The 24008-nt window shown below is 38.7% G+C and overlaps 1 protein-coding gene across 2 annotated transcripts in view; it reads left to right on the top strand.

The window, feature by feature from the left end:
• Nucleotides 1-24008, top strand: part of GTF3C1 (general transcription factor IIIC subunit 1) — a 45351-nt gene that overhangs the window by 11130 nt on the left and 10213 nt on the right. Inside the window, exons 10-30 of one of the 2 annotated variants that reach the window (XM_075059427.1) lie at nucleotides 1526-1737; nucleotides 2472-2608; nucleotides 4358-4511; nucleotides 5468-5571; nucleotides 5810-5994; nucleotides 6371-6646; nucleotides 7606-7751; nucleotides 8171-8268; nucleotides 9865-9961; nucleotides 10712-10889; nucleotides 12351-12486; nucleotides 14304-14439; nucleotides 16257-16338; nucleotides 17025-17210; nucleotides 18303-18460; nucleotides 19184-19326; nucleotides 19525-19606; nucleotides 20835-20947; nucleotides 21932-21994; nucleotides 22530-22623; nucleotides 23469-23641. In XM_075059427.1, the coding sequence (XP_074915528.1) occupies nucleotides 1526-1737; nucleotides 2472-2608; nucleotides 4358-4511; nucleotides 5468-5571; nucleotides 5810-5994; nucleotides 6371-6646; nucleotides 7606-7751; nucleotides 8171-8268; nucleotides 9865-9961; nucleotides 10712-10889; nucleotides 12351-12486; nucleotides 14304-14439; nucleotides 16257-16338; nucleotides 17025-17210; nucleotides 18303-18460; nucleotides 19184-19326; nucleotides 19525-19606; nucleotides 20835-20947; nucleotides 21932-21994; nucleotides 22530-22623; nucleotides 23469-23641 (2953 nt within the window). Of the gene's footprint in view, nucleotides 1-1525; nucleotides 1738-2468; nucleotides 2609-4357; nucleotides 4512-5467; nucleotides 5572-5809; nucleotides 5995-6370; nucleotides 6647-7605; nucleotides 7752-8170; nucleotides 8269-9864; nucleotides 9962-10711; nucleotides 10890-12350; nucleotides 12487-14303; nucleotides 14440-16256; nucleotides 16339-17024; nucleotides 17211-18302; nucleotides 18461-19183; nucleotides 19327-19524; nucleotides 19607-20834; nucleotides 20948-21931; nucleotides 21995-22529; nucleotides 22624-23468; nucleotides 23642-24008 lie in introns of both variants that reach the window. The other variant, XM_075059426.1, reaches the window with a different exon arrangement.

The raw sequence follows: 24008 nt of genomic DNA, 5'->3' as shown, positions 1-24008 counted from the left end.
GCATCAAGGAATGTTTCTGACTATCACCAATCACTGGGAAAGTCTGCTTCTCCTTACCCCTATGTCATTTCTCCTCTTTTCCCCATGCAAATGAAATGTGCTCACACATTGTGCTCCTTGGATATTTAGTTATTTTTCTGGTGGCTCCAAGGGCTGAAATGATTCTGCAGAAGGTCAGACAAATTCTGAAACTGTTGTAAGTAAGGAGGCAGGACTGTGTAGCTAAAAACAAGCATAGTGGGGAGACTGTGGTACATATTACTCAGGTTGGCTTAAGCTGCTGAGAGAAACAGTATCCTTGGGTAAATTTTGTATCTGCCTTGGATATACTATGGTGAACTGACAAGGTATCTGTCACAAACTCTTTTTTCAAAATATCTTGCAGTTCAGGCTGTGCCCATTAGGAGCACCATCTTGGTAGAGCTTCAGGTTTTTTAAAGTCCCTGAAGACTTCAGAAGGGATTTGAACACACTTTGTATTTCTTAAATATTTTACTTTTTCCTAACAAAAAAGGCGGACTGTGCCTCTTGTGAATACACATCATTTCATTCCACTGGATATGCAAAGGTCATCTTAGGTATGGGAAATAGCACAGGAGCTGACAGACCAGCCAGTTAACATTTTTTTTCAATTGTAACATATAAAAATTCTTCCCCCTTTAGCAGTGTTTTTCTTCAGTTGGAAATGTCTGATATTGAGCCTTAGAGTCTGTGCAAAATTTATTTGTTCACGTACTGTTGTGAGCCTTCAGTGGGGTGAGTATATGTAGAGTAATACTGACTTCTTGTCTGAGACCAGATAAGATGTTAACTAACTACTTTCAAGCAGCAATAAGCTTGGGGTGACTTGACTCACAGCCTTACTCACCTAAGCATATTGTAACAAAAATGTCTTACCTCCTGAAGGTAATTCCTTCATAATTTTCTTTAGTTATTTGGAACAACTTGATGTGAAAGCTACCAGCCTTTTGGGGACATATTTTAAAGAGGGTATGGTGGTTTGGTTTTTTATTTATTTTAATTATTTAAATGTCCCTACAACTTCTCTGATAAACTCCAAGGGAAGGGAGGAGAACAGATCTCCATTTCTTATGTAGATTATCTTTGGACTAATACTAAATCCTTGTTATTGTGCTTTGAGTCAGAAAAGTTAGGTTTCTGGCAGAACTTGAGAATCTTTGTGACAGAAACCCTTCTTTCTTCAGACACCAGTTTCTGGATAAGCTAATCTGGCCCTTCACAGTCTTCTAAGTCTGCCTATGAAGAGGCTTCTGCATGGAGAAAATTATTTGATGACAGGGAGTTCACTTTTTTTTTAACTTTACTTTTGGAGGCTGAATGCAGTCATTCATGGTCAAACCACAGCTTCCAGCAGGGTAGAAGAATACGTGAAAAATGTAGCAGAATGCTTTTTAGTACAGTTACCTGGGTGGATGGGGGAATGCCTTTAATAGAGAGAGAAGCTGAACATTTACAGAAGACTCTGAGAGCAGAAAAATTACAAGGCTCTTTGCTCTTAAACCAGGCTCAAAGCTAAAAGCTGTGAAGTCTCATGGGAAGAAGCTGCCTTCCCCCCAAATTCTTGAAGAGCCCGATGAGCTCCCAGACAATCTTTCGGGGGAGAGTTCTACTTTGGAAACTCTAAAGCAGGAGTCCAATATTTCCACTTGTGCTCATTCCATTGATGAAGATGGGGATGTGGCTGTGGTGGAGGAGGTCAGACTTGAAGACCCAAAGGTAATACCACATGTCTTAATATGTTCTTGTTGGTACATCTGTCTGAGCTAAGTTATGTACTTTTACAGCAAGACTCCAAGCTATAGAATTTTTATTCATTTATGGATTGTTTCGGGTTTTTAAATTTAATTTCTAAGTACATTCACTTTTTGGCTGCATTGTAGTTATAAGTGAAAATTATTCCAGGAGATAGGAAGGTAGATGTCCAAAATACGGTTCTGGGTTAGTTCCCTGGTGCTTTCAAAATTCCCTGTGTTGACTTAGTGTGTGTCATCACTTAATGTCTATCTGTGCACACAAGTGCTGCATATCATCTGGTCTGTCTACTCTAAACCAGGAGGAGCAAATGGGTTTTGACATGAAAGTTGTGTAGCCTCACTGCTGCAGGACTGAGCCTGGGACAAGAAGCCTTTTTGAGGAACAGGATATGTTGGCTTGGACTCAGCACGACGTTAAGGCAGTTACCAGCTTTCTAGGCCAAAACTCTCAAGTCCAAATGGCTCAGAATGTGGGATTGGCATAAATCTCTGCATCTAATTACATGGAATTCTTAGCTTTTGCCTTGGTTACCTGCCTGAGAAGGGGAGATAAAAGATAATCCCCATCTGACTACTTTGTTACAAATAAATACATCAAAATTCCTCAGATGCTACTGTGCGAGGAACCTACTTTAGACTGAAGACATTGAATAGTTCATATAAAATTTTTATTTTATCCATACTGTGCACTAGAAGACATGTGGCCAAAAGAAGGAAAAGCGTTCCAAAGCTACAGCAGTGGAGAGATCTCATGAAACGTACAGGCTGCTGAAGCGCCGAAATCTCATTGTGGAAGCTGTTCGAAACCTCCGGCTAATTGAAAGCTTGTTCACGTGAGTCCATCTGAAAACAGTGTACTGGGGGCCTGATGCATTTTGGTAGTAGAAGCAGTACGTTAGCAAGCCATCTGTGTGCTTATTCCATTGTTGGCTTTTCTTGTCCCCAATGGCACTATATGCTATAATGTTGGAGAGGATGGCACACGGAAGGTGTGGGGGGTTGCAGTTATACTGAATCTTAAAAATTAATCAGCTTTTTGGAAGCAATAATAGTTCTCTGGAGATAATTACACAAGTGGATTTTTATGTGGTATATGTCCCATAAATAGAGATCAGAGAACTTTTTCCTCCGTTCACAGTATGCCAGTGCTTGGGGCCACATAGTAAGATACAGCACTTCCCTGCTTGAGGATTCTTTTATCTGCATAAGTTTTATTTCCACATGATTTCAAAAGTTGTTCATGTGTTATTCTGCCAGGGAGTGTAGAGACTCATATCTTCGTGTCAGTCATTATTGGTCACTAGGATTCTAGCAAGGTCCTGAAAGTTTGCTTTTCTTTGCAGTTTTATGTGGTACGGTTGTATGTCTTCTCCTGACTTGCCTTGTCTGGACTAAAGATACTTCCCTGAACGTTGTAAGGTCTTTCAGCCTTTTGAGATTCACTTCCAAAGAGAAATGGAAATTCTGGTGCTCTCCTGGAGTCCCAGTTTCCAAATTGGCAGGACTGTTGTTGCAAATAGGATTGCTCTATCCATCTTCTGTGTCAGCTCAGAAGATCCTGGCATGTCAATACACACAGGGCTGCCAGCTGTAGGAATTTAGTAAGAAATCATGGCCTTATTCTCCTCTGGTTTGAGAACTTTGAAACCTTCTGTCATGTAGTTCAAATGCAGAGTGTTGTAAAATTAGAGCCTCATCTTCTGGTACCAGCCTCATCACTGATTCATCTAGCCACATCTAAGTACAGGCTCAGAAGATATTTCAGGTCTCTGCTGTCCCCTTCAGTGCTGCCAACAGGTAGCTCACAGGTTCCCCCAGCACCAGTGAAAGTTCTGCCCCTCCCAATCTCTGCAAGGAAATTTGCTGGTGTTGTCACTCCAGTTATGTTAGTTACCAGGATGTGGTAGTCTTTTGAAAAAGTTGAAGTCCATGTGTACATTCACTTATTGCCTCATTCCCTTAATACCCTTCCATACCTTTTTCAGAAGTGACCCTCCAGGATTGAAAGTCAGATATAGGGCCGAGGGGCATTTGTGAAAAAGTGCATGAAAACAGGCATGAGGAGAGTAGGGCATGAGCACGCTCCTGCAGGCTGCTACAAGGGAAGAAGTGAGCTGGCTTCAAGTGATGGGATATGTGTATCTATATTGTGAATGCCCGTGTAGTTTCTGAGCTCTCAGCACCACCAAGTAAACTCTTTCTGCCCCAAGCTGAACTGAGCTCACAAGTGGAAATACAAACTGCATATGTTTAATAACCGCTTAAAAAAAGCCATAGGTTTTCCTGGCCTTAGGGAGGCTGGATTCATAATTACACTGTAGCCATACACAGAGAAATCTGGCATTGAGAATTTGCTGTCACCAGAACAGCAGTCCTCACATAAAAAGGATAAGCTTAATTACAAAGAAAATACAGCTGAAATTTAAAGTTAAGTTACCAGCTATCTACAGCAAAAGGGAAAAGTGACTAGTAATAGCAGGAAGTAGGGAAATATCCATTCACCCCATATCCTCTAACAAACTGCTTAAGCCCAGAAGTGCTCCAAACTGCCTAAAATGCAAGATATTTTTTGCATCTTTTAGGCTTCAGAAAATGGTCATGGATCAAGAGAAGCAAGAAGGTGTCTCCACTAAATGCTGCAAAAAGTCTATCGTACGACTGGTACAGAAGCTTGCGCAGGAAGGACTCCTCAGACTCTATCGTACTACAGTCATTCAAGATGGCATTAGTAAAAAGGTGACTGCACAAACCCTGGCAGCAGAAGCGGCTTTTCTCACAACCTTCTGATTTATCAAAATGTTTTGGGCCTGAAAAATATGGATGACTTCACTTTTTGTAGCAGGACCCACAGTTGAGCTGCCCAGAAGCTACATGTCCCAAACTAAGCTACTGTGAAAACCAGATTAGTCCTTTCAATTATTGTGCTGCAGATAATTGTGAGACCAAGGAATAGTCCAGAGATCAAAGTCTCTGAATCTCCCTTCTGAGAGGTTCTGCTGCTTATCAGTTACGCAATTCATGGTTCTCTCCCTGCACTGTCAGGCTGCAATACAATTCTATTTAATCCCCTTTTGAAAGCCAGGAGAAATCATAAGTTAGCTTCTGAGTTGAAATTTATAGAACGCTATCTATTTTTTTAAAAACAAAAATCCACTGTTACTGAGGTTTATGGAAGTAAAATGTCTGTAGCTGTAAAGCTGAGACTTGTCATTGTAACTCTAGTGTGAAATGTTCATAAGCAGGGAGAGAATCTGTCGAAAATTACCTGCTGCACAATTACTGTAGAGCACAGTCTGAATTGTGTGTGTACTTTCAGCAACAATATGTATGAGTTTGGCCTTATGAGGTATGACTTTTCATTTTTCCCTTTCAGCCTAATATTTGCAAGTTTAAGTGTTTGTTCCCCAAATATTTCAGATTTTAAAAATCAAAAAACCTGATGTCTGTAGAAATGACATTAACTGTTTATTGGTACAGAGAGCATACAGTCAGGCCTCTTGCTTAATACAAACTAGCAATGGGAGTTTTGATCCAAAAGTGTTAATATTCTGTGAATTATTAAACCTTCATAGGATTCATCCATTATGGCTACTGTTGATTAACTGTCTGTTAATCTCTGATAATTTATGCAGCTGATTAAGAGCCAGTATCTCCATAAATACCTTTTGTTTGTTTTCTGCTGCTCTGAACAGGTGGAGTTTGTTGTGCATCCTTCAGTGAGTCCTAATGATCCCCTTGTAAAAAGTGCCATTGAGCAGGTGCGTTTCCGAATCTCCAATTCAAGCACCGCAAACAGGCAAGTTGCAATGATGGTTTGGATGGCTTATGGGGAACTTGGCTTATCTAGTACATGCAAAAATATGCAGAGGAAATAAACACAAAGTAAGCAAAAGAAAAGAAAAATCTCTTCTTTAGCAACAGAGAAATGGAAGCACAAAGATGAAGCAAGGTGCTGAATATCTCCTGAAGTCAGGAAAGAAGAGGAATTGAACTCTGCTTAATTTTTACCAAAGTGCTGTGTGGTTTTAATACAGGATTAAAGTTCCCCAGACACCAACATCCCAGGACCATGCTGAGGAAGAAAACTTGGGGCAAGAGGCAGCTCCTGATTCAGGAGAAACACAAGAAAGTTCATGTAAAGCTGATAATAATAATCGGGCAAGAAAAACCGATGAAAAAATGGGCATAACACAGCTAAAAAACTATCACCCTGTTACAGGTACAACTACCTTTGGTTTTTTCTGTCATCTTTCACTTCCCATTTGTTATTGATAATCACTTTCAGATGTTGGGCTCTCCTAAGATACAATCGGGTTTTTTCTTATTTTATAGAAGAAAAATTGAGTTTACGTTAAAGCAATCTCACTATCCAATGTTTTCTTAGATGCTTATTTTTTTTTACAATTGCAAACTGGAGTATTTGCATTCACTACTACTTCTTTACTACTTGTAACTCAGTATTTGTAACTTATATATGTACTTTCAACTGCCCGTCTTCCTTTCAGGTTTTCAGTTTTGCATCAGTTTTGCAGAGGTACCTAATTCTGTTCTAAGCCTCTCTTTATTTCTCTTTGCTACTTAATCTTCCCTCTCAGTTCCAGGACTTGGGCGTTCTCTTGGCTTTCTTCCCAAAATGCCCCGTTTAAGAATGGTCCACATGTTCCTTTGGTACTTAATTTATGGGCACCCTTTAAATGGAACACAGCAAAAAGGAGGTAGCGATGCTGAGAAAAAAGGCAGCAAACAAGGGCTGGATGTGAATGCAGCTGTACTTGAAGCACAACCAGATGGGATCTTAGAAATTACAACAACTGTGGTGAATCCTGAAATCTCTGCACAGGAGACTGAAGTAGAGTTGTCTAATCAAACAGGTAAGAAATGGCACATCCTGACTTTCCTACAGAATTTGCCATGGTTCCGTGTAGTATTTCCATAACTGTTTGACAATATGATTTCAATGAAAACACTTCAAGGTAGGAACAGAAATGCTTGAAAAAATGACTCATATTATTAATGGCTTGTTCTCAAATTGAAAGGGATATCCTACAGGGGCATTGTTCTGGATAGTGAAATACAGTAGGCTCAAATTGTGGATAATGTAAAGTTTGATAGTAATTTGGAGAGCAGGATTCAAATTCAGAATAATCTGGAGTAAATTTGGAGAAATAGTTTAGATTTAATTTTTGTAGGGATAGGTCTACACTGAAACCATAGTTACATAATCACTGCTTAAACTAACTTAGAAAATGTTGCCACCCTCTATTTCTTTCCCAAAAAGAAGTTGTAGCAAGGGAGTCAGGATACATGTCTTCCAAAGTGAAAAAGGATATTAGAGGTGGTTGGTAAACTGTTCTCCATGCTATTGGGTATGGAAAAAGAAATAATTGGATTGAGTATCCAGAAGATTTTTTTTTTAATATGCTGTAAGGATAGTTAAGTCTTGGAAGAGATTATCTTAGTGAAAAACAGTCTTAACGAGGTTACTGTAACTGCCATCTTCATACTTCAGAACATGTGAATTCATTGGATTTGTTGCTTTCAGGCATCCTCTGAAATGTCTGTGTAAGCTAAGAAAGAAGTGCAGACTTACTGTTAGTAGGCTTAAATGTGCTTTTCAAGAGTCCTCACCAACACTGAAAAAAACCTGTAAAAGTCCACTTCAAAGAAGATTGAAAGTCAATGGCTTACATAATTTTCAGGTCATTTTAGATTTTCAGATTTCCAGACTATGAACTGCTAAATGTGTTCTGCTTGAACACTCACAATAAAACTATTAGTATAACTATTAGGTTTGTCCTGTCTGAATCTAAGCCAGTCTTCTTGTTCCTAGTGTACGTGGATGATGTGTCATGGATGCGCTATGTCCCTCCTCTCCCAGTTCACAGAGAGTTTGGATTTGGATGGGCTCTTGTTAGTGACATTCTCCTCTGCTTGCCTCTCTCACTCTTTGTTCAGATAGTACAAGTAAGCTACAAGGTATAGTGCTTTTTTTGTTTTACATTTGTTTTACTTTAAAGTCTGATAATACCAACTGTACCTATAAGCAGTAACAAATACCCTCTTAGTCTGTTTTAACAAAACTAGCCTTTGGAGAGTAGACACTTCAGTTCTTGATAGTTTGTTTTAGAGAAAAGTTAGTTGCTTTGACAGCCACACTGAAAAAAATGCATAGTCCTGTAATACTGCAAATTGTTAAACTAGTGTTTTTCAAAGAGCCTTTTATAATCTCACTGAATCTTCTGCCTCGTTGATTAACAAGAATAATGTTTAAGCATTTTACAAAAGCAGTAACGTTTGCTTAGAAAATATTTCAGTCGACAGTTCTGGTAGCAAAGCTTGATACTTTAAAAGATAGTTATATTTCACATTTTGATTAACTTCTAAAATAATTCTAGGTGGATGGTCTGGAAGATTTTTTAAATGATCCACTAAAAAAGCACACTCTGATCAGATTTCTTCCAAGGTCAGTCCGACAGCAGCTTCTCTACAAAAGGTAAGCAGATGAGTCAAAGTAAATGGCTCTAGGGAGAAAACAACAGTGGTTGACTCTTTTCTCAGTTATTTCCTGTTTGTGTCAAAGAGAACTTTGTTACTTAAGACAAGGATCATCAATCTTCTAAGGATAGTGTGCCAAACTGTATCTTTCTCTCCCAAATAGAAGGTAATAAGAAACTAATAAACAATATTCATGCATGCTGTCAGGAGTGTTTGAGAGCTGGGAGGTTCTGTCCTTCATAACTCATCAGCAGGATGTTACTTCTGTATAAAACACACTCCTGACTGCTGCTAAATTCAGAATTTAATAGAGTGTAAATGTTGCTGTCCTTCATAAATCTTTCAGAAGATGCCACACTTTGCAGTTCCTGTCTCTCATACATACCATTCAATTTCTACTCATGCTCTCAGTGGCATGTCTGCTGTTGTTTGCCATTCCTCATCTAGGAGATTTAAAAATTGAGATTGGACTGAAGATAGGAAGGGAAAGCAACATTAAATGAAAATTATTTGAATATGTGGAATCTACAGCACCATATTAGTTTCCTCAGAAAGTCATTGCTAATGGCAGGGATTTTAATGGTGGGAGGCTTACACAACATTTTGCAAACCTGCAAACATGTAATTGGTGAGTGAATAGAGCTAGACAACAGTATCAGCTGTCAGGACTCGTGGTCAGTTCAGGTTTGCAATTCCTAACCTATTACTTGCTAAATCTTAGTAACAAGGAAACTGGATTTATTGTATTTTCTGAAATCTGCAGGCTCCATCTGATAGGTTTATGCAAAACAGTATGACATATAACCAAGTTGTCTCTTTGCCCCCACCCCATTCACTAAAACTTCTAACTTAGCCAAATTTGCATCAGTATTTCTAGGCTTGTCAAATGATCTTTAAGCCTCAGAGAAAACTCCTGCCAAAATACAACTCGCATTTAACTGCACGGATCTTAGTGAGTTAAATGTGGGCAAAGCTGAATTTTTGACAAACTCTCTCTCAGAAACTAGATCTTGCAAAAGTTTCCTGAAAATTCCAGAATTTTGTCATATAAGTAGATATGCAGCATGGGAAATGCTGCACTTTTTGCTCTGCCAAAGCTATAAGCAACTGAAAGCAGTTTCTTGGAGCAGTGATTCTAAACAACCTTAACTGCAAGGATCGTTGCCCGGTTCTTTGTATGCACACATGTGAAGGTTTATCAGCCCATATTTAGCAGTCATATTTTCTTACTCGTGTCTTCTTTTCATAACATGAAATTGTCTGCAGATCTGTTGATGTCCTGACCTTGTTTGATTCATTTTTACGTATGGTATTTCTGGATAACTTTGTTCTTTGCTAGCAAAGTTTTAGTTAGTATTTGACTAAAATATTGTGTTTATGATTTGAGGAAAGGAAATTTGGAGCTTTGGGATATTATATATTTTCCATAGGCTGACAATTCAAACAAAATATCACTTCAGAAATTCTGAAACTCAGTATTTCAAAAAAAGCAGGGTTTCCTGAAACTTCAGGTTGCTGCATGGAAATGGTATGTTTTCTAGTGTCGTTACTGTCTTCATGAGTGCTAATTGTAATACTCCTAATATTGCTGCAGGAGGTATATCTTTTCAGTGGTAGAAAACCTTCAAAGATTATGTTACATGGGACTGATACAGTTTGGCCCAACAGAGAAGTTTCAAGACAAAGACCAGGTAATTTTTTTTTAAAACTTAGCCATTATCCTTCACGTTATTTGTCCAGTGAAACATGCAAAATTTGGGGGTTGTAATTACCTTAAGTATTTAAGTAAAACACTGATGTTTCAGGTATATATGCAAACCTCCAGATCCAAGTGACATATTGCAAGTTGTGCTGATAATTTTTGCCTCTTCATCTGGAAAGACGCTACTGAAATGTATAGTGCTGGATGTTGCACTTAATAATGATCTGGGAAGTTCCAGACTGGCAGCACTTCATGAAAAATGAGCATTCTGTTCTGTCAAGGTGTTAGGCATTGGATATCTGACACAGAATAAAGTCACTGATCAGAGTAAAATAATTACATTCTTACGCATCTTTTTATAAACAGAGAAGGAGAAGGCAGTCCCAACATATACTTTATGAGGATAAGAAAGATGATTAGACCCCAAACACAGCTATTCAAATCCTGAATGAGAGCTTGTAGGAAATAGTCACTCTCTGTGGAAACTCGTAATATCCTGTGCACAAGGGGGAAAAGAAACTGTTCTAAATTCAGAAAGGAAATTTCTGGGTTGCTGACAAGGGAGGTTTGGGAATACAGTGCAATAGGGTGGGGATGGGTGTGTCCTCTATCAGAGCACTGTCTCAAAATAGCAAAGACTGAGAAGATGCTAAACAGTCCTAAAATAATTGTATGTCCTGTAGATTAGGCAGTTTCAATTATTTTTACCTACCAGCCTGAAACATACTGTACTTGACAGGTCTTTGTGTATATGAAGAGAAATGCTGTGATTGTTGATACCACTATCTGTGACCCCCACTATAACCTGGCACAAAGTAGCCGCCCATTTGAGAGACGCTACTATGTTCTGAATACCATGCAGGATGTGGAAAACTTCTGGTTTGATTTGCAGTGTGTCTGCCTTAATACACCATTGGGTATGGTATAACTGTACACTTTTATCACCTTTACTGTTTATTCTGCTCATGTCACAATTCCTCCTTTCCTAAAACTTGAGGCAGGCTCTGTTTTGTCACTTCCAATGTTTTGTTCTCTTGGCTGGTCTCCTTGTGCATCAGAAAAACCTAGAAGTTCTGTCCATACAATTCTATGAAATTGAGATCCAAGAAACAGACCTATACACTTGAAATTTTCAGAGCAGTGTTAATGGAAAAGCATTGCTGTCCTGTTAGAAGTATCAAATTTGGTAATAGCCCTGTTAGATTTTAATCCAGTTGTGAAAAAGCCTTTTCAAATATAGTTCCTGGTATACTTTTGCCATAGCTCTCTACCAGTTTAAACAGAGAGCCCTTTTCCTTAGAAGGATGTTGCTAAACCTTCTAACAGATAGCCCGAGTTAGATGAGAAGTGGAAGGTAAAGGAGTTTATGTACCCCAGGTTTTTGGAGTTTATTTTTGTGTTTAGTCCTTTTACATTTTTAAACAGGACATACAGCTACAAGTATACATTATTAAAAAAAAAAAAAAATATAAAATTGGAGGTAAGATACTTCTCCTGAAACCCTAGACAACACTGTTCTGTATTTCTGTAATTTAGTCAGCCAGGTAAAAGGATCTATTTGTAATTTTGTCTTTCTTTTGCATTGAAGCAGTCATGTCCAAAAGGCTCCTTACACATTTGTCAAATGGTAGCATGTTTGTGATTGCTGCAGCTTTTGCAGGCTAGTCAGACCATGATTACTTTAAGCCCCCAAAATATGGGAATGATATTGTTTCACCAGTCTGCATGATTATGAAAGCTTTTTTGTGTTGTAGTTAAGTATTTTCCATGCTGAGCCTTGAGGGGAAAATTACTCTGTGCTGGATTTTAATATTGAGCATCTAGATCAGATACCTGCCTGAGATCCAGTCCTGCTCTATTGTCTTTGTAGCACGGGCAGCCTAAAAGCAGTAGTAAGCCAGAAATTGGGTTTTCTTCCTACCTTTGAGTTCTGTTACTATAAAACCATCACATGACTCCTCTGCTGTATCCTGAATGTATCTCCAACATGAAGGTGTCGGACATGAAAAACGTTCACATTGTGTTTCAGCAGTCACAACCTGCCAAATCGTTTCTGGAGGATTGTTGACGTACTTGAGCATCTGAAAGGCTGTGATCAATCCATGCCTAAAATATCAGTCAGCTGCTGAATTTTTTTTCCTTATAAAGGGTACCAGCCTCCCATAATTTCTGCCCTGAATACAATTTTGGACAAGTTAGTGCCTTGTATTGGAAATTAACTGGAACACCATTAGCCTCTCTAAGAAGGTGGCATGTTTTATTGGGAAGTGGTAAAAATATTAGTACTGTTTGGGAGCAGTAGTTTGGCATAGCAGGGTGGATTGAAAATGGATTGAAGTCTTACTTACGCTGATAGTCAAAACCATTTGTATTTCTAGGAGTCGTCCGCTGTCCTCGTTCAAAGAGAAGTAATCTTCAAGGGGAGGAGACTGCACTAGATGTAGAAATGGAACAAGAGTCAGCAGTGGATAAACACAATCTGGAACGAAAGTGTGCAATGTTGGAATATACCACGTATGTCATCTTCATCCTTGTTTTGTTGATTGAGTGGTCAAAAAGAACTTGTGGTTTTGAGGATGTTATTTAATAGCAAATGCAGTTAAGACTCTAGCATTTCAGTTGAGTGTTGTGGGGTTGGGGTTTTCTTGTAATTCAGAGGCTATCTGATTAAAAAGCTGTGTAGTTATGTATCATGTTTACAAGTAACTTGTTTACCAAGCAGGTCCTCATGCTAGAGGAATGGGAAAACCAGGAACAGATTTCCTTCCAAAGTAGTACAGACGTGTGTTGCAAGAGTCTTGGGGAAAGTAAAGTTGAGAGGGAAGGAATGCTTCCTAAGTACAGTTAATGCAAGGGAAAAATTTAAATATTCTCTGTTCCTGTGCTTTATAACATGGTATCTCAAATACCCTATAGCTTCAGTAGCTCCCCAGTGTCACATTTTGAAATCTGTCCTTCTGTGTTGCAATCTGCTGCATATTGTTCACAGAATAATTTCTAATATGGTATTGGTGTACACTGGTGAAATCTGTAAGTGATCTCTGGAGCAATTCATCTGCTGCCTAATCACAACCAGAATGCTTGAGAGGATTGCATACTCAGAAACTGTGACAGCCATGCAGAATGCCAGTTATACTTTTTATATTGAGCAGTGTACTGTGGTTTAGTTTTGTTGATATGCTATTCTGTTTTAATAAACAGTCTGTTTAAAAGTATTTTCGGTTAGTTCAGTATTACAGGTAGATATATCAAGTTATCTTAAAAAAAATTAATGGAGTTGAGGGAACCTAATTCCACTGATCGTGGCTGATAGAAAAAAATTCTGTTCAGTCCACTTCTCAGCTTTCAATTGTCTCCATTGTATGGTAAGAAATCTTTTAAATTGGGTATCTGATGTTGACTTGCAGTTGAGCTGGAGATGACTGGAACATCTTTAAGGTCAAGAAACAGGTTTTTTTATTTAATGTTATGTTATAATGAAAGAGTTGTCTATTGAAAGCTTGACTGAAATAATTTTTCATCATAGCTTTCAAAAAATCTTTCATAAGGTGAAACAGGATTTCAGAAATACTCTTTGGTGTTATTAGTGAATTGTCAGAGCTGTTATCTACTGCATATGCAAAGCTCATTCATGGTTAGATTTTCATTTTCATTTTCTGAGGAATTAAGTTTGTCTCCATGATTTCTTGCAAAGTATTGTATTTCTGAAGAAGAAAAACTATATAGCTCATTTGTGAAGGGTACCAGTTCATCCATGACGTGCTATTCATTGTCAGTTTCATCCGCTTTCCAGGGAGAGAATTGTGGTGCATTGTAGTTTTTTGGCTTGTATGTGTATTAAGACATGCTTTAACTTACTTGTTAGAAAACTGGCGAGACCAGTGCTTTACAGTCAGTATGAAAAATGCAGGGTTATGATTGCCTTTAGTTCCTGTGGAAGATTTTCCCCACACTTGTCCTGAGAAAGTTTTTCTTCTGAGCAGTTATTTTCTCTAGTTCTGTGGCAGGAATAGTGCTGAGAACAGTTTAACATTGCCATTGGAACTTAAGTTAACAATAGTGAAGTTGCTCTGGGTGTAATCTTTAAACTGAAAGCTCAGTCATTAAATATCCAGGATTAGAACTTAATGGAAAAGCATTGTTGTCATGCTACTTCTGGAACAGGGTTAAGGGAAGGAGCATCTCTCTTTTTCCTCTCTTTCCCAGCCCTATTTAAATTGGGAGGGCAAGGCACGGGGAGTTCTGCACATTGCAAACACATCACTTAAGAGCAGCTGAGAAGGTACTCCCTACAAAATAATGACTGTATATTTTGTTACTTTTTCTCTTAGAGGTAGCCGAGAGGTGGTTGATGATGGAACTATCCCTGGAGATGGGTTAGGAGCTGCAGGTCTGGATTCCAGCTTTTATGGGCATCTAAAACGCAATTGGATCTGGACAAGCTACATCATCAATAAGACTAGGAAGGTGGGTATTTTAAAATTTACATGCTGTAATGACTTTTCCAAATTTTAGTATTCTTAAGGTTGAGATACCGATAGCAAAATGTTACTGCTTGCATGCTTTCTTAGTCACGTGTCTCAGTAAGGCTTGCATCACTGGAAAGAAACGCATGCCAAACACAGTAAATCTTTGTGCTGAAGTGAATGAAAGAATTGGATGTAAATTTTATCTGAACTGAATTTGATAATGCATTCAACCAAAGGAGAAATACTTTATTAAGTAAACAGTTTAGATTACTTATGGTGCCTCTTCCCTGTCTGAAATGTAGAAGTTGTCAGATGAAAACTGAAACATCCAGAACAAGGAAATACACACAGCAAAAAAAAAAAAAATTACTAGGAAGCCCCATATATGCAAATAAGAATGGCCATTCCAGTTCTGGCTAATGTCCTGTCTCTGATGGTTGCCAGTAAAAGGTTTGTAGGGAAGGTTGTAAAACCAAGGTAGAAGTGTAGTGGTATTTCCTCAGAATATTCTCCTAGCTGTTTGCAAGTTTGGCTCAAGGACATTCTGAACTCAAGGGTGATGTTTCAAAGCTGCTAATAGCTTTTTTCTTCTATCATTAATAGTCTAATCATTTTTTGGACACATGTAAATCTTTAGTATCCACAACCTCATGTAGCAACGTGTTTCAAAGTCCTATTATGTGTCACCACTTCCTTTTTGATGGTTTAAGCTCTCTAATAATTGCAGTACTAAGGGAAGCTGTAAAAAATATTCTCCATTACCCTTTCAGTTTCACTTGATTTTGTAAACATCTCTGATGTTTCCCATTATCATCTCTTTTTAAAGACTAGCATCTACTAGATTACTTAACTGTTCCTAGCATGGAACCTGTTCTGCCTTTAATCATTCTTGTTCCCTTTCTTTTAACCTGTTCTAGTTCTACTATATCCTTTTTAAGGTGAAAATAGAATTATGTAGTGCATTCAGGCTGAGGCCTACTGTAGATTTTTATAGGTGCATAGTTGTTGCTCTCCTTTCCTAAGAATTCCTTACATTTGCTTTGCTTTTTGACCATTACCAAGTCCAAGTACTTTCACAGAACTGCCTGTAACTACCCTACCCTAAGTAGTGGTCAGATTAGAGCCTATCAGTGTATATGTAAAATTAGAGTTGCTCAGTTTTGACCTCAGGCAGGATCACTTCACTCTGAATTTCATCTGCTGTTCTGTCACCTAGTTATTCAGCATTAACAGGACCTCCTGCAATTCTTCAGTGTTGGCTTTCCTCTCTATGTCTGACCAGCTTCTATCACCAATGAACTCCTCACAAGAGGAATGGGTTTTGCTGAGAATGGCAAAACTCCAAATACATTGCAATCAGTTCAGGCTCAGATTTAAGATGGATACAATACGGTGTAGGAGGCATTTTCTCAATGTTTGTGCTGGCATTTTGGTTTTGTGCTCCTTAGAAGTTCCTTTGGAATGTAAAATGTTTTGAAAAAATACTGTTTTACAGAAAATTCTGTTCAGCCTCTGTAGCAGTGAAAGAATCAAGCATTTCTTTTCCAGTGATGACTTCTTTTAAACTTGAGGAGATTTGCTGAAGTTCTAACCTTCATAATCTAGTGGTCATTATAGTATGACTTAAGAAAAGCTCTAGAGCCATTCAAATACGTGGTAGTAATAAGAGAAATGAATCCTTTGTTGTAGCCAGGGATCTTTTCCTTTATACTGAAAATTTATTTCTGACACCACTCAAGGAATATCATTTATAGTGATGTTAAAACCAGCACGCTCCTTTTGCATATCACCTTTTTGAAAGTTGTGTTGTCTTAGGAAAGTACAGTTTCTGAAAATGGACTGACTGTGAGACTCCAAACCTTCTTAACAAAACACCCCCTTCCACTCAGTACTGGAGGTAAGGTGGTGATGCTGGTGGTAGGGTCTGTAACTGTATTATAGCTGTTACTGTCTTTGTCAAACCCAGTATGGAGGATGTGGGTTATTCCTGTCTCCTTATGGTAATCTAGGATGCTTCTGGGGCAGTAAAAATAGATAAAAAATTTCCTTCCCTATTTCTGGGTATATGGAACAATAATTTTTTATCTAGTATTGATGACATGGGTTGTTCCTGTCTCCTTACAATGATCTAGGATGCTTCTGGGGCAGTAAAATAGATATGTAAATAATTTCCTTTCCTACAGAACAATAATTTTTATCCTTTGTAATTTTTGATGTGCAGTTTGCAGGAAGTCTAGAGGGACCAATGTTTTGTACAACTAGGCACTGTTAAAATTGCATAGCCTAACATTTAAGCTAAGGAGGAAGAAATGCTTCAGGTTGAATATAAAACCTCAGCTCAGTTCCCTTGTGTTTGTACACTGTGCGCTAAACTTAGTAATTACTTACGATTCCTCACTTTTGTGGGATTTTATTCTGTGTGAGCTGCTGAGAAGATGCATGAAATGATGTGACTAACAAAGGGCAAGTCTGAGAGGGCATCTGTCTTTTAATATACTGAAACTTTGGCATTTGCTCTTTATACCTTAGTACTGTAGAATGTAATTGCTATAAAGCTCCACTACTATAAATGTGTCATTTTAGGTAACAAAATTAATATTTTGGGAGAAGGAAAGGTAGGATCAGAGTCACTTGTCCAGAAGGAGGAATGTATTGAAATAAGTAAAGAACAAACCCAGGATCGAACCAAACGAGTGAGAGGTGGAAAAAGCCAAAAGAGGAAGAGGCTTAGGAAAGACATTGGAAAGAAGACAAAAAAGAAAAAGAAAGGTAAGTAATACATCAGTGTCGTGGTTTAACCCCAGCCAGCAACTAAGCACCACGCAGCCGCTCACTCACTCCCCCCCCACCCAGTGGGATGGGGGAGAAAATCAGGAAAAGAAGTAAAACTCCTGGGTTGAGATAAGAATGGTTTAATAGAACAGAAAAGAAGAAACTAATAATGATAATGATAACACTAATAAAATGACAGCAGTAGTAATAAAAGGATTGAAATGTACAAATGATGCTCACCACCCGCCGACCGACACCCAGCCAGTCCCTGAGCGGCGAATCCCTGCCCCCCCCTTCCCAGTTCCTAAACTAGATGGGACGTCCCATGGTATGGAATACACCGTTGGCCAGTTTGGGTCAGGTGCCCTGGCTGGGCATGAGAAGCTGAAAAATCCTTGACTATAGTCTAAACACTACTGAGCAACAACTGAAAACATCAGTGTGTTATCAACATTCTTCACATACTGAACACAAAACATAGCACTGCACCAGCTACTAGGAAGACAGTTAACTCTATCCCAGCTGAAACCAGGACAATCAGGAAAAAGAAGCATTCTTTTTAATGCATATACCTGCTGTAAGTTGCTTTAGGGAAGTTGACATGACTGTCATAGTGTGGGAAATGGAAACTTACTGGCATCTCTTTGGGTTGCCTCTTTTAGTGAAGAGGTTCAGATGTCCTGGGGCTGTATACTAGCTCTGGAGAAAAAGAGCAGCATGCTGTAACTGTTACCTGTGTGTGAATCATGATTGCACTACTGTACTGTACAAACTAAAGAAATTCTAATCGTGTCTATGCCAGATTAACTCCTTGCAATTCACTATCAACTTTTGATAGCTGGCTTAAAGATGCTTTATGGTATGATGCTCTAGGTAATCAGTTTGCTAACTAAAGTGCTTGTTTTCTCATTCCTGGGAGAGGTATTAATGCATTTTACTTTCTCAACTGCTACTTCCTTCTCTGCTTTTGTCTTTTATTCTTATAAACTCCAATTGGTGCTGCTACTGCCTGTGATAGTTTGAATTAATCAAAATATGTAGTGCTGAGATAACTGACTGGGTTTTTTTGGTTTTTTCTGTATTTTTTAGAAGACGATTCTGTAGAAAAAAGCAAAAGACTCCGCTACCACGATGAAGCTGACCAGAGTGCCCTGCAGAGAATGACACGTCTGCGTGTCACCTGGACAGTGCAAGAAGACAGTCTGCTCATGCTGTGCCGAATTGCTAGTCATGTGCTAAATGCAAAGGTATTTAATAGGACCTCTATTTAAGGGGTCTAAGTACTGAACACACATTTCATCAGTCCTAGGAATTCATCCTGGTTTTAACCATCATTCGTATACGTGTGTCATGGTTTAACCCCAGCCAGCAACTAAGCACCACACAGCCACTCGCTCACTTCCCCCCCCGCCCCCCAGTGGGATGGGGGAGAAAATCGGGAAAAGAAGTAAAACTTGTGGGTTGAGATAAGAACAGTTTAATAGAACAGAAAAGAAGAAACTAATAATGATAACACTAATAAAATGACAACAGTAGTAATAAAAGGATTGGAATGTACAAATGATGTGGAGTACAATTGCTCACCACCCGCCAACTGACACCCAGCTAGTCCCCGAGCGGTGATTCCCCACCCCCACTTCCCAGTTCCTATACTGGATGTGACGTCCCATGGTATGGAATACACCGTTGGCCAGTTCAGGTCAGGTGCCCTGGCTGTGTCCTGTGCCAACTTCTTGTGCCCCTCCAGCTTTCTCGCTGGCTGGGCATGAGGAGCTGAAAAATCCTTGACTTTAGTCTAAACGCTACTTAGCAACAACTGAAAATATCAGTGTTATCAACATTCTTTGCATACTGAACTCAAAACATAGCACCGTACCAGCTACTAGGAAGACAGTTAACTCTATCCCAGCTGAAACCAGGACAACGTAAAAGCTGAAGTTTAACTCCAAGTGCTTTTGTTCTTCACACAGGTAAAAGGGCCCTTTGTTCCATGGCAAGTAGTTCGGGATATCATGCATGCCAGCTTTGAGGAGTCCCTTGATAAAACTTCTCATTCTGTTGGACGAAGAGCTCGTTACATTGTCAGAAATCCACAGACCTATCTTAATTATAAGTAAGAAGGTTTCTGTCTATGTTCTAGGTATAGGCTAAGTTCTCCTGAAATTAAGTGAAGGCATATGCTCCTTCTACATTGTTGTCTGATTTCATGTGAATATAAATTTCAACTTTTTTGCACCCTAGTGCTATAAAATGTATATTGAATTGGGGAAATTTCAACTATGTACAACACATTCAATTGTATCTGTTGCAGAGTTTGCCTTGCTGAGGTTTACCAAGATAAAGCCCTCATTGAAGATTTCATGAATAGAGAAAATAATTATGAAGATCCACAGGTAGGAGGGAAGTATTCTAAAGGTCATAGAGTACTTTACGCTGTTTGGATTACTGAGTTCTTGCACTGTTTTAATTACTGTGATTTCATATCTTATCTCTCCCTCATACCCTTAGCTATGTTAAAAATAGCATCATCGTAAAAATGCAGCATCATTGCTATTTTGAGAGTAAAGTGGACCCAGGCAGCCTTTCAAAGGCACATAAACATTACTGCTGTGCAACAAAAATTTTGTTTTTTTCAATATGCTTGTTTATAAACATGCATGACTGAGCATCTATGTGCACTGATTTTTTTAGGGGTTTTTTAATCCTCTCAGCCTCCTTGTTATCTGAGCAAGAAAACATTTTTGCTCTATAATTTCTTATTTTTTATTCTGGCACACGTTGAAATATTGCCTTAGCTTCTGTGGTTGAGTGCAGGAATGTGAGCAAATTATCTGAGAGAAGCCTTGATTTGATTGGTCAAAAGTTTGATTTTTGAGCTTTTTATGGCTTAAATCAACCACAATTTCAAATTGAAAAGTTGTTTACACTTTGAGTGCAAGCAATTTGATTTTGAATTTCAAAACTTTTTCACAACTGGGACAATGTCACACCAAGATTTTCTTTGTTCTTTTTCAGGAATGACAAGTCATATTATTGTCAGAAAATCCCAACCAGTTCTGTTAGATTCATTTTTGTTTCAAGGAAGAATAGTTGTTCACTGATGAGACATTGCTGAAATAAATGCATGTGTCCCCATCCCTAAAGTCTGTCTTTGGAAGCAAATAAAAACATGTTTCCAGAGAGATACAGGACCATTCCTCTAGTGTTAACAGGTGTCCTCCAAGCCATGACTGTACAAACAGACTTAATGGAGAACATGATAAAGATTGTGAAGGGTATGAAGAGGAAAAAAAGACTTAAGCAGAAGCTTAAACAAAGTTCTAGCAAGAGATCTTATACTGTTAATTCAGTGTAATTGTTTTCAGAAAATATGTGCGTGGTGGGTTGCATGTAGCTGTAAGCATGGTTACAGACAGAACCTGCAACTGTTAAGTAAATCAGCACACACAATCTCCACAGAGCTTTTTTGATGCATTTTCTTGTCTGGTATACTGTTTCTGATTTGATAATTCAAAACCAGATATGTCTACTAGAATATTCTATGAACACTTTAAAAGTAGAGGGTCTTTTCCCAGTCTAAGAAATTGAGGTTGATAACATTTCTATCTCGTGTTTTCAAAGGTTTGCGCAAAGGAGTTTAAAGAATTTGTGGAAAGGCTGAAAGAGAAATTCAGTTCAACTCTGGGGAATCCCAAGCTTGAGATTCCTGATACTTTGCAGGAACTCTTTTCCAGGTATTTTAGGTGCCCTTTTCCAGGTATTTTAGGTATTCCAGGTACTTTTGACTCTGCACATGGGCTGAGACAGGGAGAGAGGAGGGCAATTCAGAGTAGACCTCTTCTCTGCTATGCATGATTTACACCCTCTGTTACTTGTACTCTTAGTATCAAAAGAAGTTTCAGTAAATACAACAAGCAACATTTCTTTCAAATCCATACTTCCTAAATACATATAACTAATTTTCAGTTATTTGCACATGCTTGCTTATTTTAAACCATTCCCATTTTCCTAAATAAGACTTTGTAAACCAGAAATTCACAATGTCAGATTTTCATAAATTGTCAAATCCTCAACTTTGCTATTAGAGATGTTGGTACTCAGGTATAACGTTTTAATGCAATAGAAGACTTCCCTTTACCATTCTCCAGATTAACCAGCCCCATTTTATATCACAATTTGTAGCTGGTTGCTCAGCTAAATCATGTCAGTGCTGCTAAAACTGTTGATACAGAAGAGCACTCAGCCTTGTATAGCATTCTCCAGCCCCAGATCATCAAGCTCTTTCGTGATGAATAACACTTGGAGAGAAGTGTGAAAATTTGGATCTCAAACTATTTTATGATAACAAATTTAGCACCTTTATAAATTTTCTTACTTTGTGAAGAGCTGTATGTTAGAGCAGAACTGCTGCTGATGGTAACTGGAAGTCTAAAACGTCAATACAATAGCAAATCCATACAGTCCTGTACTGTCTTCTGTCCATTTGTTTTATCTCCTGTCAGCAGACAGTTTAGTGGAGTGGGGGAGATTTGATCTGAACAGTTCCTTTAATTTTTGACAATTACACCCAGGGCTGCTGGAGCAGATAGTTCCCTTGTGCTGTTTCAGCACTTGCCTTGTTAGCAGTTGCACTTGTCAGCCTCTGGGTTTCAGGGCTGATGCAAAACCACAGAATATTACTTTTGTTTCAGTGTTTTCCTTTCCCTTCCCTTAACTAGATTTCGAGTTTTGGCGATTGGAGAAGACACAAGTCAAAACACAAAAGAGGATAGTCTAAGCAGGTGAGTAGCAGTAGCGCCATTTTTTCCCATTAGGTTTCCAAGATCATGTCAGTCCTCACATCTGTGAGAGTCATACTTAGTCTTCTAATTCAGTATGTTTTTCATCTGTTTGTTGCAGTGTATAAATTTATTAATAGGAAAATACTCTCACAAGGCTGTAGGGACCTCTGACATAGCTTATAGATTTGATGAACAAAATGACAGCAGCAATGCCCTTCTCAAAGTAGTGTTCTGTTATCATTAGGACAACAGTGTATGTTTTCTGTGTGGGTGCTATACCTTAAGAGGAGGAGATGTTAACAAAGAGAACTTTGTTTTGTGTCTGATTATCTGGACTGATCCAAAAAGTCAGGGTGGAAGGTCAGGGAAGAACGTAACGGGCTCCTTTACATCAATGATCCTCAGCTGGAGTGATCTCATGCCTTTATGCATCTATTTCAGAAGCAGGTGATTGAGTTTGTATATTTTTGTGCTAGTTTCATAGTCAGGTAACTCATGCTTAAATCATTGTGAATAAACCCATTTTTTCTTTCAGTGTCTATGATATTCATTTTCTAGTGCTACAGAATTTGATTCAGAGCACTTTGGCACTCTCGGATAACCAGATGAAATCTTGCCAGTCGTTTCAGGTACAGTATCTGGACTAAACTTTACTGGTTGTACAACCCTACAGAGTTTGTCCTTCCTACCTTGATATATGCCTTTTTCAAATGGGAGAAAAGAAACCCAGAAACTTAGATTTGTATCCATTCTGTGGGGATTATTCTCTTCTGCTTTTAGGAAATGGTATATTCTAGGCAGATTTTCTGTATGTTGCTTTTCTCTCTGAGGATGAGATTGCAAGATGTGAGGTTGAAGCAATCCCCAAAAAAACATATTAAATAAACACCACATCTCTTCAATTGGGTCAAACTGTATCATGATTTAGTGCCCACTCGAGCAGTTGGAATTACAGTTTGGAGGAGATATCACAAAGGCAGTGCTAGTATCCAGCTGACATTGGTGTTGGGGAGCCTCTCCAGCATTGGGGACCACAAAAATATATCATCTATCAGTCAGGCACTTAAAAAAATAAAGTTAGAAGTTCAAAGGGAGTTTAATATCTCATCAGCAGGCAAGAGTGGAGCCTAGAAAGCCAAGTTCATAGAAGCATGTGTTCCTGGTAAAATGATGGGAAGAATCTACCAAAATGTGTTGCAGATGAGCATTTTTTACATATATAATTCTAGTGGGAGCCTGATCCCATTTTGAATATCAAGTGATCTATAGTATTTAGTTAATTGGCATTTACTGTGGAGAGCCTGGAAGCCCATAAAAGGAATAGAATAGTGTAGTTAAGTAAATTTATATGTATCATTTACATTCTGGCTTGCAGCTTCATAATCATTTAGTTAATGTAAACCTCAAGTAGATGAGTCTAACAGTGGATTCAGAGCTAACACTGCCTTTTACACTGAACGGGCCTTTTTTGCAGACATTTCGTTTGTACCGGGAGTACCGGGATGACATTCTTGTGAAGGCTTTCCTAGAGTGTCAGAAGAGAAGCTTGGTCAATCGCCGTCGAGTAAACCACACATTGGGTCCAAAGAAAAGCCGGGCTTTGCCTTTTGTCCCCATGTCCTATCAGCTGTCTCAGAGTTACTACAGGTGGGTGTCAGAAAGGTCACTGTTTATGTTTGAGCAAATAAAAGAATATACCCAGGCATGCTTGGTGTGGAGGAGACAATACACGTGACATATCTAGAGCAAGGAACCTGGCCATCACAGCTGAAGCTGAAGAGGTGGAGGTAACATCTATGTATGTTAGCCCTTTGTTCAGTTAGCAGTTAGGGCTGTACGGGGAATAGAGCCGAGTTTGCTGGACAAGCCTTTACAAAGACATATGGAGAGGAGAGGTAGCACCAAAGTTCTAGATGTGGTGGAAGGATTTCTGTAGCACTCTTGTCATTCTGATGGTTGTTTGCTTTTCCTCTCCAGTTACTTTGTGCTGCACTGTACCTGGATGTCAGGGGTG

The sequence above is a fragment of the Buteo buteo genome, chromosome 29 (genome assembly GCF_964188355.1).
Source record: "Buteo buteo chromosome 29, bButBut1.hap1.1, whole genome shotgun sequence".
In the NCBI taxonomy this organism is placed as follows: Eukaryota; Metazoa; Chordata; class Aves; order Accipitriformes; family Accipitridae; genus Buteo; species Buteo buteo.
This window is presented reverse-complemented; position numbering and strand designations above follow the sequence as displayed.